This window comes from Salminus brasiliensis, chromosome 5 (assembly GCF_030463535.1).
Source record: "Salminus brasiliensis chromosome 5, fSalBra1.hap2, whole genome shotgun sequence".
NCBI classification, from domain to species: domain Eukaryota; kingdom Metazoa; phylum Chordata; class Actinopteri; order Characiformes; family Bryconidae; genus Salminus; species Salminus brasiliensis.
In genome coordinates, this window is record NC_132882.1 from 38,405,763 (window position 1) to 38,433,580 (window position 27,818).

Here is a 27,818-nt window from a genome sequence, read left to right on the forward strand (position 1 = left end):
AACAAACAAACAAACAAAAAACAGTGATGCCACTGTTCCTGACACACTTAACCCACGCTAGAAGTCCGTGTTACTGCTGCGTTAAGAATGCTCCACTACCCAAATACCCATTTGAAGCTTTATTGGGTTTATACAGGAGGGGGGCAGTAGAGCACTCTAAGGTTGCAATTTTTGCCAGTTCCTCATAGTAAAAGAAGAACTTGGGTGAACAATTTGACACAAAATACAGTGTTTATATTTTGTAGCGGGAAGGTCTTATACTTCTTATATACTTTTTTTAGCTGTTTTTGCGGCGACGAGGCACACTGCCATGGCAATCTGACATGAACGTCCAATTTGCTTCCTGTTCTTGATCATTCGGAGTGTAAGCGGGACAGTGAAATGACATTGCTTTGGAGAATGTTTGCCAGTTGTCACATGCTGTGTCAGACTTTAGACCTGGACCACCACAAAGTAACTTAGATAGCTCTATCCCTATTTTTTAAACGCGTTGGCTTTATTAGTTTTTCTCTTTCTACACTGTCTGCACTAGAGAAAGAGAATTGCCGTACCCCACGCCCAATGGTGCCATTGAGGAACACGGGTCTGAAAAGGTAGTTGCCTAAACTAAATGGACGATGTTAAGCGTAGTTTTAATACCAACGTGACATTCTTAAATACTTAAAATAACCTTTTTTTAATGTTTGATGCTTTGACTACACTAAAACCTAGTTAATAGTTCCTGTGATATAGGTCATTTCTTTTAATTACTCTTTTACCATTTCAGACCAAAGCTGGACTGGAAGTTTGTGCAGAGGTTCTTCAGCATTTTGAAAATTATATTCCCAAACTGGCTCAACCAAAACGTGCTAATGTTTGGGACACTGCTTGGAGTCACTCTTTTAGGTAACAAAAAACAAACAAGGAATGTATACTGTTGGGTATTAGTATAGTGTGGCTAAATGGTAAATGTACAAATTACATTGAATCAAATCACTACTGTCACGTCACAATAACTTGTAAAGGTGAGTAAACATTTAAACACACAACACATATATAGTATAAACCATGACACTGTTCCATACAATCTATTAATATAAATGTTTGAATGTAAGTGTGACTAAGCTGTTTAATTACAGTAGTAAAGCGCAAGCTGAAGACTGACTTTGTATGACGTGAGGGTGTTGTTTGTCCACAGTGATCCTTAGTGTTATGAATCAGGTGATTGGCTATAAAACTGCTGCTGGCTGTTCAGTAGCCTGATGACCTGGGGGAACAGGAATCGCGAGTGTTATATTTATATATGTGGTATGTCCTGCAGATGTGAAAACAGACATTGGTAAGAGTAGGTGAACCTCTTTCTAATTATCATTGTCTTCCTCAGACTGTGGATGGTGTATTATTCAGGAGGGTTGGAAGCCGAACTCTGGCGATATGCCAGGCTTCCCGCATCACCCTCTGTAAAACTTAGAGTAGTCAGAACGCTCCGTTTAGTGTGTTTTGTCAATGCCCAATTCCTCTGTAGGGTGAACTTTAAGGAACTTACAGTGCTGAGTCTGACCCTCCCCACAGTGTACACTCTTTCCTGCTTAAAGTTTGCTACTGTGTTTAACCCCTGCCACATGCTCTGTACTTTGGCTCCGTTTATGGTCTTTTGGAGGGCATAACTGTCTTTTATATATGTTTCTCAGTGCCACGATGTAACCGTCAAAGGCTCTGTTCACAGACACAGGTGCCTTTAGGTTTTCATTGTGCTTCCTCAAGGTCCCTTCAAAAAGTCCAATGACAAGGAGCATTTACTTTTATTAAAGTTGTGCTGGCAGTGGTATTATTCCTATATAAAACTTTTAGGAATCTCAGACATTATCCACTCCACAGTTTTCTCTCAACAAAGAAAAACACCAGGCACAATAACACATTTTTCCACAACCAATACACAAACAGTATTAAGTAATATGATTCGTTTGTTTACTCTTGACCACAATACATAATAAATCATGATGCATGCTATGTGATATTTAGAAATAGTGAAACGCTATGCCCAACCTTGTCACGTAGCTTTTTTTTTCTTTTTTTTTAACATTCAGTAAAAAAAAAAATAAAAAAAACCCAATACAAATACAGATAATTGGGAGTGTACAGATTGGCTTTGCCGGAGGGGTCACATCTGTGACAAAAATCGCTTAACAGCGCCCTCTACGGTCATAAACTTCGGCGGTCACAGATTTTACCGTACACCGGATTAAGCGCTACGTGTGTTCGTGGTTATTGAGCCATTGTAAAGTTTCCGATTGGATTAAACACGGACTGTCTTTGTTGTGACAACACCTTCTATGCACTGAATAGGACAAATAGGATTGATGCCGTACAACTATGTATATTTAAAGAGATCCATTAGCTGTGTGTGTGTTTTAATGATTAGGTTGTGTGTTTGTAAGGACACAAACCTGACGTACCACTTGCCATATATTGTTGTATTGTTTGTACTGCAATAAAAACAAACAAACAAACAAAAAAACCTTCTGTCTGAGCCGGTGGTGAGTCTCTGTACTCGTCAATGTTGTTCGACGAATCACGGAGCACTGGTCCACTGGTTGGTCCGACCAGTGATGGACCTCCTTGATAGTGGGCAGTTCCTACTTCAGATATATTTGGTGGAGGAGTAAATCCGACTTGCCGAACGGAGGTCGGGGGAGGGCTTTGTATGTCTCCCAGTATGGGGAGTAGCAGTGGTGCTGCACGTGATGTGTTGAAAGTATTTGGGAGTAACTCTTTACTTCAGTACTCTGCTTCAATACACAGGCCTCCGGGCATGTGGTTTCCTGCTTGTTGATAAAGACGAGTAATTAAGATTTAATTTAGAACTAGATAACTAGACGTTTATATTAAATAATATAACATGCCAATCTGTACTTTTTTGTAATTTACATTGCCCAAGGACAGTGATTTCATTTCATCAGGTGAAACATTGTGGTCACAGCAAATGGTCAGACGTGAGCCCAGTGGTGCTGGGCTTACCTTCTGTTGTGCTCAAACTCTGAATTGCAGATAATTAAGAAGAGGTGACTTTAACAGAAACAACGACTGTTACGATCAATATAGTCTAGTACTATTTAGTATTTAGTAGTTATTTAATCTAAGCCATACTGTATGTATTCATATATGTATATCATATTTTAATATAAAGCATACACATATACACATAACCGACAAAGAATGCATCACGTTTCTGTCCTTACCAAAATGATTTATTCAGTGCCCCATTTCTTATTCGTGCTTATTAGTATCTGCTAACAGCACTCTAATTTGTGTAGTTATCACTTTAGGTATGTCAGTTGTAAAGTTTAGAGTATGGTATACCTGTGCTGAAATTATTATTTTTTTGTGTCCCTGTTAGTTCAGTTGGTGATTTATCAGGTGGGTCTTATTCCAAGCCAGTTCTACAGTGTCCTGTCTCAGAAGAACTACAGCAAGTTTCAGGAGCTAGTATTGTTTGCCATTCTGCTCATCCTTCTGAACTCTGTTGTAAGTTATTTACTTCTTTCCTCTCAGTATTAAGGAAAACTATACATTGGTGAGATTAATGATTATGCCATGCAACAGCATCATTTAAAGGATAAAAGGATAAAGGTGCACGTATTCGTCACTTGTTTAGCATTTATTGAATGTATAACGTAATTATGTTCAGGAAGGTTTTGTTGAATTGAATATCAATATGATATTCATAATAATAATTAATGGAACTGTCGGCAGGTAATGCAAGTATGTATTCACTAATCTCACCTAGCCCCAGCATAAGGATCTATAATAGATTGCTACATTTACATTTCATACATATTTTATGATAACTGTTGATATAGTGGGGTTATTAGGGAAGTGGGTGCTAAGGCCATGCTTGGATAGCAAATTATTTTTTTTCATTTGTAGAAGGTAAGCTAGAGTTAGTTTGAACTTTTTTATCTACACATACCCACATTTGAAAAAGTAAAAATTTCAGCTCACAGTTTTTTATGACACAGTCAAAAAGCACAGCTTGGACAAGGAAGCACATATGTCAGTACTAGGCTTATTTTATACCCAGGCCATTTCTACATTCGGTGTTTGATGTACACAGTCATGCGAAACAATTATGACACCATATTAAATATAGTTTTGTAGTTAGAAATATGGACATGTCAATATTTGATTTTCTTTCAAACCATATCTATAGGTAAATGTGATGTAATTGCATCACCTTTACAAACACAAGGAAAAGATGACACGAAAAAAAATAAAAAAAGATGCCAGTTTGTCTTGAGGAAAAGGTTAGGACACCCTATGTCTAAATAGTTGGTTTCTCTCTGTTAAGACATAAAGGGATAGTGTTTGACTTGAACACTCAGTTAGACATTTCCTTTCTGATGGTATTTCTTTGTCTTTCTGTTCATGTTCTTTGATATCAACTGTGGCATAAGCTACATCCATGCCCCTTGATGACATTTTAGGATTGTTGGAGACATTTGTATGCTTCTTGCAGTCTGCTCTTGGGCTGAACATGACTAGGCTCCAGGACAGCCTGACCTGGACATGTTGGCAGTTGTTGTAAATGTATATGTGTTTAAGCTTTTTTGATTTAGCCATGGTGATATCACTCACTTCAATCAAGAGTAAACCAAACTAATTGTCAGGTTTAAATGAGACAGGCTCCTCCAAAATTCTATCATCTGCATGTGGAGCACCTCAATCTAATTTAAGGGATTTTGAGTAGTAATAACTGCGGGGGTAAACTATTTCTTCACAAGAAAATTGCACTAATGTAAAATTAAATTTTACAGATGATTTCTTAAAGGTATTTCTTCAGTTTTATTTGTTTTGTTATATTATCTTCATATCTTAATGTTGTGCAAAATTCCTCATGTGTTTTATAGGTGAAGAGTGTTGAACAGTACATTTGCAGTCTTCTGTACGTGAGCTGGAGGAAGTCTCTAACAGAGGATCTTCATAGAGGTTACTTCTGGGGACGGTGCTACTACACCCTTAGTGTACTCCGGAAGGATATTGATAACCCGTAAGGCAATTCTCTTAAGAGGCTAATCATTTGAGTTCTGATGCTGGACTGTCTAGTACAGATGCATGATTGAACCTTATACTTCTGTGTGGATTAGAAATAGACTAGATGTTTGTTTTGTTTGTTTGTTTACTCATTTACTTGCTTGTTTGGGTGAGTGGGTGTTTATGCATCTGTCACACAGGGATCAGCGGATCAGTCAGGATGCAGAGAGACTTTGTAAACAGTTGAGCACTATGGCCAGTAGGTTCGTCATATCACCCTTCACTGTATCCTATTACACCTACCAGTGTTTCAACAGGTGAGTGTTTTTTTTGTGCATTTGCCTTCTCCATACTTTTTACATCTACAGCAGGATTTTTTTTTATCATCGTTCATCGCATCAGTATTGTGTATATACAGTATGTCTACAGTCAAGTATTTAGACAGTAGCACAATGTTTGCCTATGTACACCACCTCACAAATAATTGTAAATATAAGGATTTATAAGCCACCTTTAGTTTCTACTTGTTTTCTTCAGTTTTCAGTCTTCCTTTAAGTGTCTTGAAAGAAAGAAAATTATGGTTTTGAAGAGACCAAGTCAAAATCTTGACTTGAATCCCATTGAGATGCTGTGGCAGGACCTTAAACGGGTAGTCCATGTTTGAAAACTCTCCACTGTAGCCATATTAAAACAACTCTGAAAACACTAATCACAAGTTAACAGCTTCTCTCAAATGTTTGATTGCGGTTGTTACTGCCAAGGGTGGCACAATCACCTAAGTTGAAAGGACAGTTGCTTTTTCACACTGATATAGATTTTGACTTAACCTTTATCTTTAGTAAGTGGAGTGACCATTTAAAAACTACATTTACTTGTTGTCATTATCTTATGGTTAAATTAACATTTAAATTAGACAATTTAATTCTTTACATTTTATTTTATTGCACGGACCATCAAGCATGTTTGAAAAGGAAGTACTATGTTTTCTGCTCTCTGTTTTTCCACAGCACTGGATGGATAGGAGTTCTCTGTATCTTTGGCTACTTTTTTGTTGGGACCATTGCCAACAAGATACTAATGGGACCGATTGTTTCCACCTTGATTCAACAAGAAAAGCTGGAAGGAGACTTCAGGTTGTTCAGTTCTAGTCTTTAAGAGAATCTTATTAGGAAAACCCATACATTCGATGCTTAACAGTGGTATAAAGAAGACAATGTATGTTTGTTTTCTTTCCAAGCCAACATTTCTAGATTCATTTCCATTAGAGAAGTTATAAAAACTATCAGTAACAACCAGGGTTTCTAACTTATATTTAACTTCTATTTATTTATATTGAATCATTGCAATAAATTGGAAATGTCAAGTAAAAGAGGTGGGACAAGAGCTGGTGTGTATTTCCTTAAGAATGTCTTTCTTGTAGTAGGTAAGTAATATTAATATTAGTAATAATTTAATATTTATTAATATTAACATTGTGGTATTGTGTTTATATTAGTAGTCCCTTCTTTTGAATGACAAACCTAGGCATATGGAGTGATGCTCTACTAGATTTCCTAGATTTATTAGATGCTCTTCCATTTTCCTTTTTTGAATGGAATGTAGCAGATTTCATGTACAAAATGTTAACAAAATAAATAGTCCGCTGTGTTGAATAATGACTTTCCAGGAACAACATTGGATATTTCTGGAGTTCTGATCTCATGACATGTACATTTAAATTAGTTGTCCAACATTTATTTCTTGTATGATATTTAAGTGAAAGTTTTCAAAGTTTACAATTGTTTACCTAGACCCAATATATCAATTGATAAGTTCAATTGATGTACTTTTGAATATGATAACACTATTTTGTCTATTGTGTTTTTTTCAGCACTGTATAGAATTGAAAGTATTTCAGTATGTGCTGAACAGTAAAAATAGAGTTTTATTTTTTATATGCAAAACAAACCTTAATCCCATCTCTGACATCTTTGGGTTTTGTATGCCTCTAGATTCAAGCACATGCAGATCAGGGTCAATGCAGAATCAGCCGCATTTTACAGGTCAGCTCCTTCTGATGTATGGTTATTTTTCTTTGTGTTATCATGCATATTGTTGTAGCTGGGATGACTACATGGTTGTCACCTTTTTAAAATTATTTTTCAAACACAAAACAGCTAAAGACATCATCTTTATGGTCTGTAATAGACAAGTTAAGTACAAGTCTCTATATTTGCCCATGTTCAGAGCAGGCAAAGTGGAGCACATGCGGACAGACCAAAGGCTGCAGAGTCTTATACACACACAGAGGAGTCTGATGAATGCTGAGCTCTGGCTCTACAGTAAGTCTCTACATCTTTGTTTTTACCTCATAAAATCCCAAGAGATAAAGGAATGCATGTTTGCATGTGTAAATTTGTAAATAATTGTTTACTAAACATCCAGCAAAGTTTAATGCAATGTCCAACATCGCAGCTTCACCACCATACTTCACAGTGGGGGTGAAGTTCTTTTCTGAATGACAACCTTTATGTTAAAACTAATCTCTGAAATTGGTTGCCAAAAAGCTCCAAATATGAACAGTAAATACGAACAATAATCTTTTTTTTTTTTTTTTTTTTAATGCTCTAAATTTCAGTGAGACCAGTGGTCATATTAGTAGTATTTTTATAAAGTTTATCAGAGAACTTAGGAACCTTTAATTAGTAATTCATCACTTCATGTTTCTCTGGGGTATAAACATGACATGACATGAGGCCTATTTCTCTTATCCACTCTCCAACATGGGAAAGACAAGAGAACGCAAGTTTATCTTGCCACCACAGTGAAGGTAAAAAGGTAAAGGTGCACGTAAATGTGTCCTCCGCATTTAACCCATCTGTGGTAGTGAACACACACACACTAGTGAACTAGGGGCAGTGAGTACACACACACCCAGAGAGGTGGGCAGCCAACTCCAGCGCCCAGGGAGCAGAGAGGGTAAAGGGCCTTGCTCAAGGGCCCAACAGTGGCAGCTTGCCAAGCCCGGCGCTCTAACCGCTGAGCCACCACTGCCCCTAGTGAGGAGGATGGTAAGAGAAGTAAGTTCTCCAAAGCTGAACTGTTAGAGAATTGCATCAAAGAGTTGTATCTTGGGGGTCACGGTGTCTCCATAACAACCCTCAAGTGCTATCTATATGCCAACAAGCTGTTTGGGAGGTATCCACAGAAAAAGCCTTTTCTCACTTGCAAGCATGAAAGGTCTGGAGTTCGCTTAGTGGTACTGGGACTTCTAATGGAACCCTGTGCTTTGGTCAGATGAGACAAAGATAGTGCTTGTTGGCAACAAACACTTTAAGTGGGCCTGGCGTAACACAAAAGATGAGTATGCGGAAAAGCACCTCATGCCGACTGTAAAGTATGGGGGAGGATCGGTGATGCTGTGGGCCTGTTTCTCTTCCAAAGCCCCCTGGAACCTTGTTAGGGCGCAAATTCTTTGACATTTATAATTTAAATCTGGTGGCCTTTGCCCAAAAGCTGAAGATGGGTCGTCGCTGACCCTTTCAGCAAGAAAATTACCCTAAACATGGCCAAATCTACACAAAAATGGTTCACCAGACCCAAAATAAAGCTCCTCCCATGGCCATCTCAGTCCCCAGACCTCTGTGGGGTGAGCTGGAGAGTGCATAGGAGAGGACCCAGGACTCTGGACAATTTAGAGATCCCTCTCTCCATATTCTCCCATCTTGTAAAACGTTGTAAAAGAAGATTAAGTGCTGTCTTGTTGGCAAAAGGGGGTTGTGGCACACATGATTTCATCTAAAAGAATAAAATATTTGTCCCACTGTTGGCTGACTTTTATTTCATGTTTTTTATTTCATGTTTTAATGCACTTGAATTAAAGTTTTTTTTTTTCTTTTTTGCATAGTTGTCTATATTATAGAAAGAAAAAAAATAGTTTATTAGAAGTCTAAGAAAACATCTTAACGAGGGGTGCCAATAATTGTGGAGGGCGCTGTATATAAGACTTGTTATAAGAACAGAAAACTGAAAGCATGTGGATTATTCCCTCTATGCATGTCTGAGAGTGAAGGAGGAGGGGATGGGAGAAACAGCAAAACCTACCATTATCGTAGCAATACTAAATTCACTATCATTTTTTATCCTAACTTCATTAGGTTTCATTTAGGTTTACTTCAGGGTTTACTTCTTAGGGTTTCCAGGTGGTACTTGCACTTGTGCAGCTAGGTTTCACATTATTTATCAGTGTTCATATACCATGTGAACACTTTGTTGTTTTGTCATACATCTTAAGTTTTCTTTGTTTCACTTTGTTATATGCAGTTGGTGTGAACACGTTTGACTATCTGGGAAGCATCCTTAGCTACATCGTAATTGCCATCCCTATCTTTTCGGGTGTCTATGATGGTATGACCCCTGGTGAGCTCAGCGCTCTTGTTAGCAAGGTAAGATGTAAGTTTATACGTCTGTCTGTATGTATGTAGAGCATAGTCTTTTGGAAGTCATCCTGAGCTCCATACTATTAGTTCTACTACACCACTGCACTGCAGTACATCAACATTTAACAACTATATTTGAACCACCTGTGGCAGTGAACACACTAGTATCTAAAGAAGTGAGAACACTGCAATTAGGGGTTACATACATTGCTTAAAGGCACCTGGGGATGTTGGTACTTATGTTGTACATTTACAATTGGGGTCAACATTTTGTCTCAACTGTAAACAATTTTTTTATAAGCAGTGCTATGAAACTGTGTTGGTCTTTAGAAAACTTTATGCTTTATTTTTGTGTTAATCTCCTATGAACACTACTGCTGCACTGTAGTTTCTTGTAGTACTCAATCACATTGCTTGCTCCCTTATTTATTTAAGGATATTAATTGGCTTTCTTCTATATAGCCTTTCCTCTAATCTTTGTAGGGTACACCCTCATAGCAAGAATGTTGAATCTGTCTGGTTGTGGACTGATGGTAGCGCTCATCTCAAATCAATATCATGGTTGATTGAACATTTTACATTGATTAAAATTAATGATTATTTTACTGACAGACAGACAAGCTATTTTTCCTTGGTTGAAGCTAGAGTTGCTCAGTGATTTGGTGTTTGAGTTCTCCATGTCATAGACTAGATGGGGCGGGTCATGTGACTACAGACACAATAGCATGTTTTTTGAGGGTACAGTACATGAAAACACAGTAAATAAATCAAATGCGGTATGAATGCGCTGTGCGGTATGACCAAAACATTTTATCCGTTTTCTTTAAGATTCTGACAGTTTCACTGTATTTATTTATTTACCTACTTTGCACATCTGAGATGTTATATAGTGTCATGCTGGCTAGGCTAGACAGTGACTAGGGAACACTCGCAGGGACAGTGTAATGCAAGATCTTTAATAACGGAAACAAAGGAAATAAACAGAAACAGAAGTGGCAGCAAAGTACAGGGTCAAACGGGAAACTGAAAACAATCTTTGACAACTCAAACGGGGCAGAACAGAAGAACCACCTGAGGCTGGTAGGCAGCCAGGGAGCTAAGCGCGACTGGGCAAAACAAAGGAGGGAGAAAAACTAGAACCAAAAGCAATCGGCAGGGCCAGTAAAACAAAACAAACACAAAACCGCGCTCGTCAGGCGCAACTAAACTTACTTGACTTGAAACTAAGGGATCGGCCGCCGAATCAAGGCAACAAACCAGCAAACCAAGAAGCGATGTACTCCTGAACGTGAACAGACTCTCATAAAAACTCCTCTAGAGAAACACCATAGACGGCCTCGAATCTCCGGAACATGAAGCCAACCATACAGCTTGGCATAGCAAGTATAATTCTCGGCGAGGAGTCCGCTTTAGCTCCCTGTATACCCCAGCTCTCAGGTGAAACAAATCAGAACACTAGACTCACTAGACAGAAAATATGGCGTCATACATAAATGGCTGTCAACATAAAAGTACTTCGTGACTGACGTGAGTCACGAAGTACTTTTATGTTGACAGCCATTTATGTATGACGCCATATTTTCTGTCTAGTCAGTCTAGTGTTCTGATTTGTTCACACATGTGGAACAGAAAGTCCGTAAGCAGGGAAATCAACCTAAAAGTCCCGAGGAGCCTGCGGCGACGCGGACCTGACATATAGGTTCATGGTTTATTCTATTTTAGAAGTGCAAAGAGTAGAAAAAAGTAAAAAAAAAAAAAAAAAAAATAATAATAAAATTAAAAAAAGTACTTTAGGTACTTTACTTTACTAGGATTTGCTTTGCCCCACAAAATGATGCAATAGATAGGTAAACATGTCATTACTTTACTCTTTAAAACATATCTTTAAATATTTTTGAATTGAACTTTATAAAGAAAATAAAAGCTTGTTTCAAGGGCATTTTTACCTCAAGAAGCCTTTAGTGTGTGAACAAAGGATCTAAAACATTCTTTATTAATTTATTGAAATTAACCCAGTTACCCAACCATCACACTCAAACTCAAGAATAAATTGGATAAACCAAGTCATCCTCATGAAGAGAACACAAAACATTCCCCTATGCCCACACAGAACTAGCTTAGCCTGACCAAGTATAAAGTTCAATAAAGCAAAGATTTCGCTGTGTAGCTTTATACTGTGGCCCAAACAAATACATAATCTTAGTCAATGCCACACCAAACATCCCAAACTCTGTGTAATGCATACATATGAATGGCCTCTATCAAATAGGTAAGATTTTGAATGGATATTTAATTTTCTTTTCCACAGTATTCATTTTGAGCAACAGTACCAGAAGAACCAGTTTCCATATTGTCTTCTTTGACTTTCCAAAGTTTAGTTGGTCAAAAAAAAACTGCCTTGTAAAAAATCTTGTAGCAAGGAACTCTCAGACAAAGAAGCGTAAAAAATAAAGAATATGTGTTAAATTAAAGACTGAAGTTCCAATCATAATCACCCAACACACAACATACAAATGTTTAGAGCTTACTCAACATCACTGCGTAGTGCAATGTTGGTGGTGTATTTTTATTTGCACAACAGGTGGCATAGTAGAGCTGTGTTTTAAATGCTTTGAAGCATCTAATCATTCTGTGTTACTGCTTCAAATACTTCTTTCTGCCTTATCCCTAGTTATATGTAAAAGTCACGTAAAAGTTATTATAGCACGCTATTTTTGTGCTACAGTAAAGTGAAACTGTAAAAGACAAAAGTTATCAGTATGTGAAACAGCGACACTTCTTTCCTCACACATGCTCACACAGGCCATTCACAGCCACCAACTTCCAGCATCCAACACATAGTGGGTGGGTGTAGGTGGTGATGTGGTGATGTGGTGGTGTGTAGGTGGTGCAGAGTTTGTGTGCAACGTGGCCACTGGTTCAGAGCTCACCTCTACAGGTTGTAATTGCTAGTTTGTAACAAAACAAATTTGCTGACAGTCAAGTCAAGTCAAGTCAAATTTATTTGTATAGCGCTTTTTACAACTGTTGTCGTCACAAAGCAGCTTTACATAATTAGTACTTAATAAAGGACAGAGACAGAGAAGAAAGAAGGAATAACAGTAGGGATTACTTTAAATTAGCACAAGCAACTCCTTGGGGAAGTGTGTAGCCTACTGTGCTAAGCATTTGTGCTGTCTGTGATCTGTCTAAATTATAAGTTATTTTTCTTGCATAACCTTATTACTCTTGTCCGTGTCAGGAATTGCCCAGCCTTAACTGGGGGCTTCTTTTTTCTTTCAAGTCAAGAGCTTTAGATTTCCTTCTGCACTTTAATTTTCTTCTGATATTCTTCTGATATTCTTTCTTCTTCTATGTTTTTCCCTAGAATGCCTTTGTGTGTATATACCTGATTAACTGTTTTACCCAGCTCATAGACCTCTCCGCTACAGTTTCAGATGTTGCAGGATACACTCATAGGTATGTTCCAAAATGTCATTATCTTCCTGAGAAATACTCTTGTTATATTGTCGTTTATCTATATATGTTTGTATGTTACCTATTATGCATGGAATGTTTAATAGCTAATGCCTGATATAGGTTAATTGAAAAGAGTGTTTGATAATTTAATGGGCTAATGTTAAGTACTTGGGTAGTATTACGCAATTGATGCATGCAAGTACTAATGTTGTAGCTCGTTAGCTTTAGTCATTCAGATGTCATGCCTTAGTATGGCTGTAAGCATATTTGTTTGTATTTTTTTGTGCAGAATTGGCGAGTTAAGGGAAGTCATGGGGTCAAGTCAAGTTTTGAGGGAGACGTATGACTTTCACAGGTATACAATTCTCATTTATATTATCAGGTGAGTTTAGGGTTGTTACAGTGTTGCGTCTTTAAAGTTAGTCACGGTTTATGATCGAGCGATGGTTCTTTAAAACCAACAGTTCTGTTTTAGCTGCAACATCATCACAGTTGCCTAAAACACTTAGGCTTATTTCTCAGCAGCATGTCTTCTTTATAGCGCCGCTAACTCTGATTGGCCTTTATTTACTTTTTTTTTCTCAATTTGTTTTTTTTTTTAAATGTTAAGTCAGTTATATTAAGTAATAAACAAACATTCCGAATAGGATTCGAACAAAAAACAGCATTTATTTGTCATGAGTAATACTGAATACTGAGTACTGAATGTCATCACCTACTTAAAAAAAAAACAACAATAACATTTAAAATCAAGATTGTCTTGTTAGAATCAAGATTCGTTCAGGCTCTGTGCATTTAAAAGCTGTGTGGGACAATAATCTTTGTGTTCTGTGTGTCGACCAGCAGTGGCGCACAGTAGCAACCATTTTTAGCCAGTGGGCCGTATATTTTTCTCAGGCATTAAGATTTATGTTATCTTCAAGCCTTGCTAGGGAGTTCTTACTTATGACTTGATTTACACTAGCAGTCAAAACGTTTAGAACACCCCTATTTTGCCAGTGACATTAAGCACTTAATAACCTGTCATGGTACAAAGTCCATGCGACCTTAAGCGACCTTAAATGGTAAAAACTGCCAATGGGGGTTAAAATAACTAAAAAGTAATGTAAAATGTATTTAGAAAGTTTTTTTTAGGCAACTAGTCATTGCTTAACAGCTTACAGGATGTCAGCTGTTCAAATCAAGACACTCCACGGCAGTATTTAGACTAAATTGCACATCTGGATTGCTGTCATAATAAGTAGAAAAGGGCAATTAACAAAGAAACACAGATAGACTATATATATACCACAACTCATAGAAACATAGGTCTTTCCTTTTTAGATAAATTTAAAATAAAGACAGGGTACAGTTTTGACTGGGACATTTAACACTGTCAGTGGACATCTTCGTTGGGGGTTCTAAAGTATGCCAGTAGTGTATGTTCAGGTGATTCTGATGAAAAAACAAAATTAATAAGGCATCAGTTGAAATATTTTTACAAGGAGCTAAATGCTTAGAATTATCATGCTGTACAATGATATGAACTTCATACACAAGGGGAATAGCAGCTTTTTATATATTTTTGTCTTACCCTTCCAGACATCAGGTGAAATATTTTTTCTGAGGAGTTAAATGCTAAGAGTACCGGCTTTGGCCAAAAGGGAGCAGTCCAGCCCAATAACATGCCACTGCAGAGACAACACCACAAGTATTTTGTATTTTGCCGTTATTTAATGATCGGGTAGTCAAATTGTTAAGCAGGTTTTTTTTGTTTTTTTTATAAATGATGATTGTAATAGCCCTTGAAGACGTCAAGATATTATCCTAATGTGTCTTGGTAAGTTAGCTATGAAGCTCAGCTTGCTAAAATTGTCTAAGTAGACAAGTTCGGTCTAGTAACTTGAAAATGTGTTTTTACATGGAAAATAAGCAGAATAACGTACACCTTGCAAAGTAAATGTGGCTTTGTAGTCAAGCTACTCATTTATTCTCCTGTTTATTTAGGCTTGAAAATGAACATGGGGTGGCTGTAAGTGTTTTAAAAGAAGGATTGTAATTTGAAGGCTACTGTTTTACTGTGAAAATGTGGATAATTACATTTACATCTAATTTATGTTAAATTATGAGCTTTTAGAAGCTAACCCTGTTAACCATTTCTCATACATCTAGCACTACTTTGTGAATTAAAACATTTATCTATCTATCTGGGATAGATAGATCCTATTCCTTGTCCTGGAGAGTGCAGATATGACAGGCTGTCCTGGACTCCAATTCATTCAAAGGTGTTAGGTGGAGCTCTGTCACTTAAGAACGCAATTGCACCTTTCCTCTGCTTTCCACTGTGGTATTTTAACTCCTTTAGCTGATTCTTGAGCATCCCACACTATACATGGAAATACATAAAAGAAAACCTCACGGCAATATTCCAACATAGTGTAAAACTTTCCCACAAGAGCAGATGCTGTTACTGAAGCAAATGGGGACAAACTCCTTATTATTAGTCAAGTCAAGTCAAGTCAGATTTATTTGTATAGCGCTTTTTACAACTGTTGTCGTCACAAAGCAGCTTTACATAAATAGTGATTAATAAAAGAAGAAAAAAGAAAATAACGTAAGATATGATGGATCAAAGACCCCCAGTGAGCAAGCCAACGGCGACAATGGCAAGGAAAATCTCCCTCAGAGCTGGAGGAAGAAACCTTGGGAGGAACCAAGACTCAAAGGGGGGCCCATCCTCCTCTGGTCAGAACTATTTAAACATTAATGATAATTAATTTTATTACTTTTTAACATTTCAGAAGAAACCTAGGACAAGCAGAAGTCCATGAACCTTTGGACATGTGTAGATCAGGGATATCCAATGCTGGTCCTGTACATCTTCTACACTGTTCATGGTTCAGTGGTTCAGTTTCAACCCTAGTCTATCATACCTGGTAATGAAGGTCTTCAGGGGCCACTGAACCAAGAGAGGTTTGTCGAATATGCACTCTCCAGGACAACTTGGAGACTTTGGCAAACTTTGACAACCCTGGTGTTTGTTTATTTATTCATTCATTCATTCATTCATTCATTATTTATTGATGGATGGATGGATAGATGGATATCTATCTATCTGTGCTAGACCGGATAATATTACATTGGTAGCCTACATAGTTTGAACCATCGTTAAGCGGCACAGATGTTTCCATAGTTCCACGAAACCTTCACAACCACTGTCGCTAAGTTTGAATTACAGCTGTAGGCCTGTGGTAAGAAGCTTAGTTCTTGGTGACTACGTCATCAATAATGCAGAAGATGCAGTCAAAAGAGGGCAATCATAAATAATAAATCCAGGAAGCAAAACATGTACATCAGTCAATAAACATAAAAAAAAATGTGAAATTGGCCAAATTAGCATTTATTATATATTATTATTTAAAATTTGTTGTAGTTAAATAAAAATGAATAAACAAACAAAAAAAGATATGGGTCCAAGTGCATTTTTTACTGTGTATGTGTACCTATGAAAATATTTTTTGTCATGTTAAATGAATATTTGCTAATACATTAGATATACTACATATCTGTATTTAATATTTCAATATAAATAAATAAATGTGTTTTAAACAATATTTGGTATATAGGCAGGATATTTCATTCTAAATCACTGGGAGATGTAATTGCCATTATAATCCACAATGGGGTTTCAGTAATAGTTGATAATAGTTAATAACAGTATATATATTGTTAAATGTATCCTATCCTATACTATATTTTACTGGCAGTGTCTATAAATTCATTGGCTAATAGTTACATTTTTTCCCTTAAAGGCTTTGCCTATTATTATTTTAACAATAATATTATTTTAATTAAATGTATTTAATTGCTAATTCCCCACTGCGGGACTAATAAAGGACTATCTTATCTTATCTTAATTCTGTTAATAGTATTGTGTATTGATAGTTGTAGTAAATTACAATGTGAATACCTTAAATAATACATAAAATTTGCACCGTTTCTGCTGTGAAAGTCAGACATAACACACGTTGAAACATTGTAGTTACCACTGCATTGGTTGAAACCAACATGGTTCAAACTACTGTGGTACGAACAAGGTCTGACTGTTTTGGGAAATGGATGAATGTCAGATGTTCGTTAGTTTAACAGTGCATTAGACCATGTTAGTTCAGTGCTAGCCTCCGATGTCCAATGTACACCTACTTACACAACTTGCACAGCTAAGTTGAGCTTCATTGCTAACTTACTAAGACACATTGGGATAATGTATACACAATACAGAAACTTAATACAGAATACAGGCCAAACAGGCTTAGCTAGCTTGTGACTCTCATACATAATTTTTTACTGTCACTCATTAAGGTCATGTTACCAGTTTTTTCCCATGGCTATAATTATCATTTACAAGAAAAAAACTAAACAAAAAAACTAAGTCTCACCTGTCACTGAATGATGGGCAACTTACTCCCGTTACTGCAGTGGCAGTCTCTTGGGTTGGACTGCTCCCTTTTGGCCAATGCTGGTACAGCATACTAACACTTAAATACTTAAAAAAAAAATTTCCCCTGATGCCTGGACGGGCTTCAGTACTTCCGTACATGTGGCCCTTAGGCCACAATAATAAGAAATTGCATTTGATGAAAAAAATGTCTTGCCAGATGTTAAAGTATTGGGATATTTTTAATGGCCCTTACAGCTGTAAGTAGTTTTTGAACATGTTGTGCCTGCAAGACACCCCAAGAATATCACAGAGCTAATGAACGAATGGGTGAAGTTTGACTGCAGAGTTTGTTACTTAATAGGATATCTATACTTTTACATATGCCAAAATTATTATAAAATGTTTTTGCGCTTTTATAATTTTATCAAATCTAAAGTTGCCATTACAATTTGCAGAATGAAGTATTAGTGTGGAAAAATATGTAATCATGTAAGATATGTAAAAATGATGTCTGTACATGGATGTGCACATCAGGTTCTGTTTTTCACTGTAAAAAATAGTAGAAGAATTCAAATTGGCAATACATAATTAGCAGTTTATTGAGAAGGTAATGGCGACAGTCTTTGTATGTTTGTATGTTTAACCCAGAGGACATGCTAACTGCAATATGTTTGTATGGGCTATATTAGGACCTTCTCCTTTTGTTAAATAGTGATGGGGAATTCCTGAACTCCTCTATTGAGACTGCTTTTGTACTGGACCAACTGTCTTATAAGTGTCCTGTCTCAGAGGAACTACTGGTCAAAGACCTGAGCCTTAAGATCTGCCAGGGTTCTCACCTGCTGCTGGTGGGCAACACAGGCACAGGAAAAACGTCACTTCTGAGGGTCCTCAACCGTTTGTGGGAACCTTCTATGGGTAAGAGAAATCGGGCATGATATATAATAAAAGAACGGTGGAGTTACATATTTAGAGGAAAATATTTAAAATATTTATGTATTATATTATGTATATATATTGCTGCACAATTCATCTGTCATTTATATTTTATTTATTACTCAATCAATGGAAACAGACTTCCATAATATCTGGTCAGGGGTGGTATTGTGTTTTGTCTTAATCATGAACATGAATGCCAATATTGGCCCTTCAGTGATTTTTCTGAAACTGTTCTTTTTCTGGTTTAAAATGAATTCGCACCATACATTTGTTGCGCAAATTGTTGCACAATTACTAGGGTGTTTCCTGAAATCTCCCAAAATTATACATACAGCACTCCTAGTATTTGGTTAAATGTCCTTTAGCAGAATTCTAGGATATTTGGCCACTCCTCTCTGAAAAATCTGTATATTTTGATTACATTTCCTAGCATTTTTAAGCACAGTCCATATTTGTGATAGGGTTGGATTCAGAACTTTAGGAAGCACATTTCAAAATATTAATGTCTTAATCTTATTTATTCATTCCACTACCACCTGTCTGTTTGGGATCTTTGTCCTTTTGAAACACCCAGTTATGTCCATTTTTCAAGCATCTAGCTGATGGTTGGCAAATGCAAAAGGAATTCTTTCTTCTTTATTGTTTCAACTTTGTGCAATGTACCAGTTCCTCTGGCAGCAAAACAACCCCAGAACATGTTATCACCACAACGCTCAACAGTGGCATAGTATTTTACCAAGTTAGTTATACCAAGTTATACAAGTTATTATTGACATTTAAACAACACTGTTCTAATATTTGAACTTTTGAGAGCATTCAAAAATCACTATGGTGAAATAACCTTGTCTGCCAATCACAGCTTTTATGTCTTGGCAGGCTATCCACCAGTCTTTCACATTTGCTGTTGAGTGACTTTATGCCATATATGCCATGTATATAACAATCATCTACAAATCTGCATCATGAGATTTCTGAATTAATTTGCACAAAACACATTATAAAACCTCCACATTTACCAAGATAATTAGAACACAGCAATTTGGTTAAACAGCACACTGTATACTTGATGGCACACAAGTGCATAAAAACAAGTCTTTGAGACTGAACCCATATATATTGTTTTAACCACAGTTGCCATCTGCAAAATGTATTCAAGATCTGAGTGTAGACTGAATATATTGTACTTCAAGGTTCTCCTCATGAGAATTACCTATAAACATAATACTCTTCAGTGACATGTTGTGCCTGTGTCCTCTTTTTCAGGTTCTGTTAAGATGACTACATTTTTTGGACCAAGGGGCATAATTTTTTTGCCCCAGAAACCCTACCTAACTGATGGCACACTCCGAGAACAGGTAAAGATACTCCTTAAACTTTTTATATGAGACTATTAACTTTCAATAATCAAAGTGAGACTCATAAAGTGAGGCTTTTTACTAATTTTTGGCTTTTGGCTTTTGCTACTAATTTTTGGATTTGGCTGAAGGTGATTTACCCATTGAAGGACATTTATCCAGCAGCAGGTATGATTGAATCTCATTTCAGGATTTGTTAATGTTATTAAAGTTGATAACAACTTTTAGTCTGATGGCCAATTGTTCCACAGGTTCTGCTGATGATGAGAGAATTAAGCAGTACCTGGAACTGGCCGGGGTGGTATGTATCTAGCTTTATTGTTTATTAATTTTAGAGTTGTTGCTTGATTTAAAACAATAATAAATTAAGATTACATCTTATGTCTTTCTTCCTTGTTTGCAATTTGCTCATAATCCTAGTCTAAAAACCCAGATATTTAATTTGCCTCAAATGTTTTAATAATCATTAGTTTGGTCCTATATTTCAGTCCAGTCTTCTGAAGAGGACAGGAGGACTGGATGAGCAAGTGGATTGGAACTGGTGAGCTATACAGTAAATAGCAAGCGGTAGTTTGGGCCCCATTTGTTGCTATAATTAGATAAGTGAGTAGAAGATGAACTAAAAGGTCTAAAAGGCATGATGTTAACTTTAAAACATTTTAACTAGGGCTGTCCAAGTTAACACGCTAAAAACGCATCAACGCAATCTCTATTTAACACAATAAAAAAAATAGTTAATTTAACTGAAATTCTGTCGGGCTCTGCAAGTCATTCGTAGTTCATGTTGAGATTTATGCGTGCACGGCATCTCTCAGTAAGATTAGAGGAGTGATGGAGAAAGCCACCTTTTGCATCCCTTAAACAAGAACTGTAAGACAAAGGGGGTGTTACTAAGTACTGACAATGTAGGATACCCAAACATTTGCTTCAGGTTTGTTTTCTTTTTTGTTATTTGTATAGTGTAACAAATGGAAATTTGGAAAAAAAGTAATTTTGCTTTAAATATTAAAGAAATGTCTCACCTTTAACTTTGGAAATCAGATCATCAACTTACTTAGCTTTTCACAGTAACATACGTTTCGACCAGGGTGGTGAAACATTTGCATGCCACTGTAGCCGCTTGATTCCAGTTTGATCATATAGTAAAAATATGTCTAGTCTATCTATATCTATATCCGTGTAATAAAAGATTATTAAGAGATTATTTTTCTCTTATTACAGGTATGATGTCTTATCACCAGGAGAAATGCAAAGACTCTGCTTTGCTAGACTGTTTTACCTACAGCCTAAATATGCAGGTCAGTAATGTCTCTCAGTAATCTCTAGGTCCTACGATGGGGATGGCTCAGTTTATTTAATTTTTTTTTTTTAGATCTGTTTGAGTCAGATCTGTCTGCTTAGTTTACTCATAAGAGCAAGTACTTTCAGTTTCTACATGGCTCTTTATTCAATAGCGTTGCTGTCTCTCCCCATAGTTTGCTACATTTCATATATTTTTCACTAAACCAGTCTAAGAAACTTAAGTAGTTAATTTAATTAGCAAAATGAAATATCCTAATATACTAATAAAATCATGACATGTGGAGAGAAGGGGAGCAGGTGTGTCACAGTGACAGGGAAGCTGAGTAGTAATAGAGTGAGCAGGAAGAGGACAAGAGTGTAGTTGAAACGGTAACGCAATCGTGTAGTATCTTAATGAGTGAACAGGGACTTGCAGGGGGGTATGCTGGTGGTCATTCAGTTAGTCAGTGGCTAAGGTCAGTATTTGGCATTGTGGTTGTCTGCCAATTCCTTTTAATACTACATTTCATTAATGTAGACTTTTTTTTTAGGCTTTATACATTCGTGTGTACTTAAAATAAAACTTGAATTTTAAATGATACTTGAGAATAGAGATTATGTGCTTCATGGCCACCTTTGATCACCAGTTAGTTGGTAAAAAGTAAGTGAGTACATTGGTGGTTTGTCCAGAGCACTTGCTACTCACTTTTGTAGTAGTGCTATTATCTTTATGTTGTAATATACTGCAGGAATTAAGTTCTGGTATGAGGTGTCCAACCAACTGTGATGGGCCAAAATGGCAGGGCCTTTTTTTTCTTTTTGGCTCTAGTCTAACCCTGATAAAAAAGAGCTGGCTCAAACAGGCAATGATTTCAAAAGACACATCCCTTACACATGCCCATGTATAATTGAAAGTCTTTTATGTACTGCATTGTTTTCTGTAACTATGTAAAATAAACACTACACTACTTTTATTGTTGGATGCACTGTAATCGTTTCTGAGCAAGTATGTACACACCTGTCTGTAATTTCCTTCTTTTATTGGAGTTTAAAGCAGAATTTATTGGATCACTTAAAGAAAATAACAGTTTTATGATCTCTACAGTCATTCTGAAAAAAACTATTTTAGATATTTTATTAGTAGTATTTAGTTGTGTTTTTTTTATAATTTTATAATAATTATTAATACAGAAAATGTTTTCTTTGTTGTTATGCTGATTGTGTTGGCTTGAACCAGTGCTGGACGAAGCCACCAGTGCTCTGACAGAAGAAGCAGAAGCACATATGTATAGGGCTTGTAAACAGTTGGGCATGACCCTTATTAGCCTAGGTCACCGCAGCAGTCTAGAGAAGGTAAGGAGCTCTCACTCATTTGCTTTCCTAAACTCTATTTCCTATATTAAAAAAGTAAAAATGTATTTTAGTTTTCCAGTAAAAGATGTTTCACACTATTACCATGGCCAGTCTAATAAATAAATAATAAAAACATGTTTTACAAACCAATGTAAAATATACATATTGGTAAATATACTTTAATCTACAAAAATGTGTGCAGTTAAATATCAAAATGTGTATTTTAAAAGAAATCACATAAGAAGAAGTCATATAAGAGCTTCTATTTGATCAAAACCCTGACCGTCCCAAAAGAGTGTGAGGATCAGGTCTATTATGAGTTTTTCTAAAATGGATCACCTTTCGTTTGAAAGCCTTTCTTAAGAAAAAAAAACAACTTAGTGAATACATTAGCGGCATTGTGCATTTGACCAACAGTAAATGTTGGTCAAATATACACAATTGCATATATTGAGAAAATAGCACATTTTGCATAATTCTATTTATAAAGAAATATCTTAAAAAAAAAAAAATAAAAAAAATAATATGCTTTAAATGCTTTTACAATACATGACAAAGTTCTGCTTTAAAAAGTGCAGAAATGAACATTCAATTTATTTAAATGAGAGTCTCTTAAACAGTTTAGACAGTTTAGAGTGGAATTGGTGTCAAACTGTAAAGCAGTTACTACAGTGGAAAATGTAATGTGTAATTGTAAAATGCAGAATATGTCCCACCATGAAAAGCAAATTTGCTGTTGTTTTCACGTTGCTATTTTCACATCTATGAAAACAATACAAGATGATTTGCATAGAATTGAATACAATACACACTGAACAATCCAGATACATCTGTATTACTTTCCACAGTGAGATACTTCAAACATTGCCTCATTGAAATGTAATATATATATATATATATATATATATATATATATATATATATATATATATATATACAGTGAGTCCAAGAAGTATTTGATCCCTTGCTGATTTTCTTTGTTTGCCCACTAATAAAGACACTATCCTTCTGCACTTTTAATGGTAGATATATTCTAACATGGAGAGACAGAATATCAAGACAAAAATCCAGAATATAATTTTAAAGAATATATTTTAATTAATTTGTATTTCAATGAGGAAAATAAGTATTTGATCCCTCTTGCCAAACACACTCAGTACTTAGTGGCAAAGCCTTTGTTTGCAAGCACAGCGGTGAGACGTTTGTTGTAGTTAACCACAAGTTTAGCACACACACCAGGGGGAATTTTGGCCCACTCTTCTTTGCAGATCCTCTCTAAATCATGAAGGTTGGTGGGCTGTCGCTTGGCAACTCTGACCTTCAGCTCCCTCCATAGATTTTCGATCGGATTGAGGTCTGGCGACTGGCTGGGCCACTCCATGACCTTAATGTGATTTTTCTTGAGCCAATCCTTTGTTGCCTTTGCTGTATGTTTAGGGTCGTTATCATGTTGGAAGACCCAACCACGGCCCATTTTCAGATCCCTGGCAGAGGGGAGGAGGTTGTCCCTCAGGATTGTGCGGTACATGGCTCCATCCATCTTCCCAGTGATGCGGTGAAGTAGCCCTGTACCCTTGGCAGAGAAACACCCCCAAAACATTATGCTTCCACCTCCATGCTTGACGGTGGGCACAGTGTTCTTGGGGTCATAGGCAGCATTTTTCTTCCTCCACACATGGCGGGTGGAGTTGAGGCCAAAAAGTTCAATTTTGGTCTCGTCTGACCACAAAACCTTCTCCCAATAACTTGGTTCATCTTTCAAATGATCATTGGCATACTTGAGGCGCGCCTCCACATGTGCTCTCTTCAGCAGGGGTACCTTTCGGGCACTGCAGGATGTGAATCCATTGTTGCGCAAAGTGTTGCCAATTGTTTCCTTGCAAACTGTGGTCCCAGCTGCCTTCAGGTCATTTGCTAACTCCTGCCGAGTGGTTGCAGGACGATTTCTGACTGTTCTCAGCATCATTGCCACCCCACGAGGCGAAATCTTCTTTGGAGCACCGGGCCGAGGTCTGTTGATTGTCATGTTATACTCTTTAAACTTTCTGATAATTGCACCAATAGTTGTTACTTTCACATCCAACACCTTACTAATCTTTTTGTAGCCCATTCCAGCTTTGTGAAGGTCAACAATTCTGACTCTGAGGTCCTGTGACAGCTCTTTGGTTTTACCCATGTTGGAGACTTGAAATCTGTGTGATCTGTCTGATTCTGTGGACAGGTGTTTTTCACACAAGTGATTAGTGAGAACAGGTGGCTTCAGGTCAGGTAACAAGTTGATTGGGAGTGTCTAACTGGTCTGTAAAAGCCAGAACTGCTAATGAATACTAAGGGATCAAATACTTATTTCACTCCATGAAATACAAATCAATTAATATATATTCCTTAGATTTATTTTCTGGATTTTCTTTTTAATATTCTGTCTCTCCATGTAAGAATACATCTACCATTAAAAGTATAGAATGATCATGTCTTTATTAGTGGGCCAACGAAGAAAATCAGCAAGGGATCAAATACTTCTTGGACTCACTGTATATATAGTACATACATACAGTAAATGTCCCAAAATTAAATGTAAAAGATCCATTAGTCTGGTTAAATGTTTGTATCAGAATTGAACTAACCTCCACCAATCCTCTCAAATGTATTGTATTCCACTATGTGACACTGTGAACGTGCCAAAACTACATGTAGTGCACATGATTGTATATAGTAGAGAGCAGTATTTGTGCCACAATGAAATGTAATCAAATTCAAGTAGGTATTTTTATCCAAAATAGCTGTTTTTGAGTCTTATAATTGGCTGAAATTTGTTTCGAGTACAAACAAGAAGAGTAGAGTTCATTCAGACAGGAAAATAAGTATTTGTAAATCCACTTATGTTTTATAATACACAGTTGTTGTTTCTGTTAACATTTTTATTTGAAGTAGTCATGGTCACAGAAAATGAGCAAGTTATGAATGATTCATTGCAGAGAAAACCTAATTGTTACTATAACTGCAAGATACGTTGATTCCTCAAATGAAACAATGATTACAAATATAAATAAATGTTGAAAATGAAATAAAAGAAATGAAATATTCATCTTTTTAAGAATTGCACGCTTCTCATTCCTCTTTTTAATATTAACAAGTACAACATTAACATATGTTTTGTTTTTAAAACTGTAGCATTCGGCATCTGGTCTAAATGATTCTTTATAAATTAGGAATGTGAAACCTTAGGTTAGCATTTTTCCCGTCAAACACACCCCATTCAGGCTGATCACCAATGCCTTTATGAGCTGAATTTGGAATGTTAGAAGATTGAACGCTGACCTGTGCCAAGCAAGAGTTTAACACGATCATCTAACTTGCTAGTATTGGCTTGTGTTGGATCTATTTTACAGCTGATTTACTGAAGCAAATTATAATTGGTTTATGTGACTACCTTGGCTATTAACAAAACAAAAATTTAACAAAACAAAAATGTCTATTTTTGTTAATAATGCACACTTGACTGTGATTGGATAGTGATTACATTTCATTGTAGCAGGAGACTTCTGTGTAATGTGGAAATGTTGTCTCATTTACACAATTGCATATATTGAGAAAATAGCACATTTTGCATAATCTATTTATAAAGAAATATCTTTAAAAAAAAAATAATAATATGCTTTAAATGCTTTTACAATACATGACAAAGTTCTGCTTTAAAAAGTGCAGAAATGAACATTCAATTTATTTAAATGAGAGTCTCTAATTTGTGTTTTGTGTGTGTGTGTGTGTGTGTGTGTGTGTGTGTGTGTGTGTGTGTGTGTGTGCGTGTGTGCGTGCGTGTGTGTGTTTTTTTTTTTTTTTTTTTTTTTTTACAGTACCATGATGTCATGCTGCGACTGTGTGGGGGTGGTCAGTGGGAACTCACCAAATTAAAAAGGGAGTGAATATTTAGATTTACAAATTAAGAATTTGTACACACACGCACACATACTATTTTTGTGATAAACACTCATTTGATATAAATATAATTACATGGAATATGGGAACCAATGTGATTCTAGAGCATTGTCTTTGTTTTTGTGCCTCGTGTTTATACAAAGATACATGAGTTACTTAATGTATCTTTATAGGCCTCACCTTACATTTGCATTTGTATATTGCAGTTTTGCTGCACGTCATTGTAATGTAGCTTTATTAATTGTTTAATAAAATATATCATTTGTAAATGCTAAAAAAATCTTAAAATGTCTATTATATGGTAGACTGTACAGTCAAAAGAAGTTAAATGACTTCTCATGCAACATGTTCTATCTGAAAAGGGCACTAATAATCTGATCCAGGCTTCTGTCAGGGAATGCTGTCACTGGCAGATCAGTTGCTGGCACTGTAAGAGTGGAGTTGTTTGAATGACCGTAATGACGAAGCTGTAGTGTAGCATTGTCACTGCTTACCTTGCTCTCCGTAATGTAATCACAAGAAACAGAGAACCATAATCATGATATATTTTACAGTTATATTCAGAACCTTTTGGACATTGACAATGTTATTGTTATTTTAGATGTATACCGCATCACTTAAAAATAAGTGGATAGTAGGTTTGTTGATTTAAGTATGGACATTGGACATTTGCATTTGAAGTATGAAGTCTAAAGTGCTGTCACTGCTAGTGAAGTGAACCATCATTAGGCTATACTATCAAAACAAGCCCATCAGAGAGATGGCAAAAACATTAGGTGTGGCCAAATCAACTGTTTAGTATTTCCTTAAAAAGAAACAAGCTCAGAAAACCAAAAGGTCTGGAGCATCATTAAAAATAACTGTTTTAGATAAACAAATTGTTCCCTTTCCAACAGTTGGCCAGATCAAGAACCCTGTAGGATGTAGCTATAACTGTGTCAAAACCATCAGTCAAGAGAAGTAACCTGAGTAAATACAGATGGTTTACCACTTAACAAGATTTTCAATTCAATTGTAGTTCAGATTTAACTAAATGAAATTTCAAAAGCGCAACATGTACGCTCAATTTCACAGTACCACTGTTAATTCATTAATTTCCTCATTGTTTGAGAGTGTTTCTTGCTAGACTAATGTGCACTCTTCTTGAAACTGAGCACCTTTTTATAGTTTTTTTTTATTGGATAAAATTGCCATATGTAAGTTATGATTACAGAGTGCATACAGTTTACCCAAATGACTCCATCTGCCCCAAGGGCCTTGTTAGGCCATTTGTATGATATGAAGTGAAAAAGAATAAATCAAAAAGCTTCTGTATACATAAGTTATTGTGTGAGTTGCTTATTTCTTAGTTGGTCACTTGGGGACAGCACGCTGGGAATGTACATTGGAAGCATCTTAGGCAGGTGTTGAAAAGATTTATACCCTTTGGTACCCTTTATACCCATTGGTCATCTTTAATTAAATGCAGATGTTAGGTATTATTTAATCAGGAGTTTTTCATTTGTGTTTCTTGTCTCTGGTTTTCATCTTTATAAATAGTCATCTATATAGTCTTTCACATACACTGCTCAAAAAAATAAAGGGAACACTCAAATAACACAGCCTAGATCTGAATGAATAAAATATTCTCATTGAATTCTTTATTCT

General features: G+C 36.3%; 1 protein-coding gene across 2 annotated transcripts; it reads left to right on the top strand.

Annotated features, from left to right (window-relative positions):
• Positions 1-202: 202 nt before the first annotated feature.
• On the top strand, positions 203-27,492 carry abcd4 (ATP-binding cassette, sub-family D (ALD), member 4). 2 transcript variants are annotated; one of them, XM_072680271.1, is made up of 19 exons: positions 203-593; positions 767-885; positions 3,377-3,504; positions 4,887-5,026; positions 5,211-5,327; positions 6,018-6,143; positions 7,002-7,052; positions 7,237-7,331; positions 9,313-9,434; positions 12,796-12,887; positions 13,177-13,242; positions 18,020-18,225; positions 19,510-19,601; positions 19,733-19,769; positions 19,853-19,902; positions 20,090-20,142; positions 20,823-20,899; positions 22,120-22,235; positions 26,090-27,492. In XM_072680271.1, the coding sequence occupies exons 1-19, from the start codon at positions 562-564 to the stop codon at positions 26,156-26,158; spliced, it is 1,788 nt and encodes a 595-aa protein (XP_072536372.1). In that variant the 5' UTR covers positions 203-561; the 3' UTR covers positions 26,159-27,492. The 2 variants fall into 2 exon arrangements, with proteins under 2 accessions (XP_072536372.1, XP_072536373.1); XM_072680272.1 differs by having other exon boundaries at positions 12,838-12,887.
• Positions 27,493-27,818: the final 326 nt, after the last annotated feature.

Coding starts and splice junctions, on each gene's coding strand:
- abcd4 (XM_072680271.1), top strand. CDS start 562: ATGGTGCCATTGAGGAACACGGGTCTGAAAAG. Junction 3,505..4,886: donor TCATCCTTCTGAACTCTGTT/GTAAGTTATTTA, acceptor TGTGTTTTATAG/GTGAAGAGTGTTGAACAGTA. Junction 13,243..18,019: donor GAGACGTATGACTTTCACAG/GTATACAATTCT, acceptor TTTGTTAAATAG/TGATGGGGAATTCCTGAACT.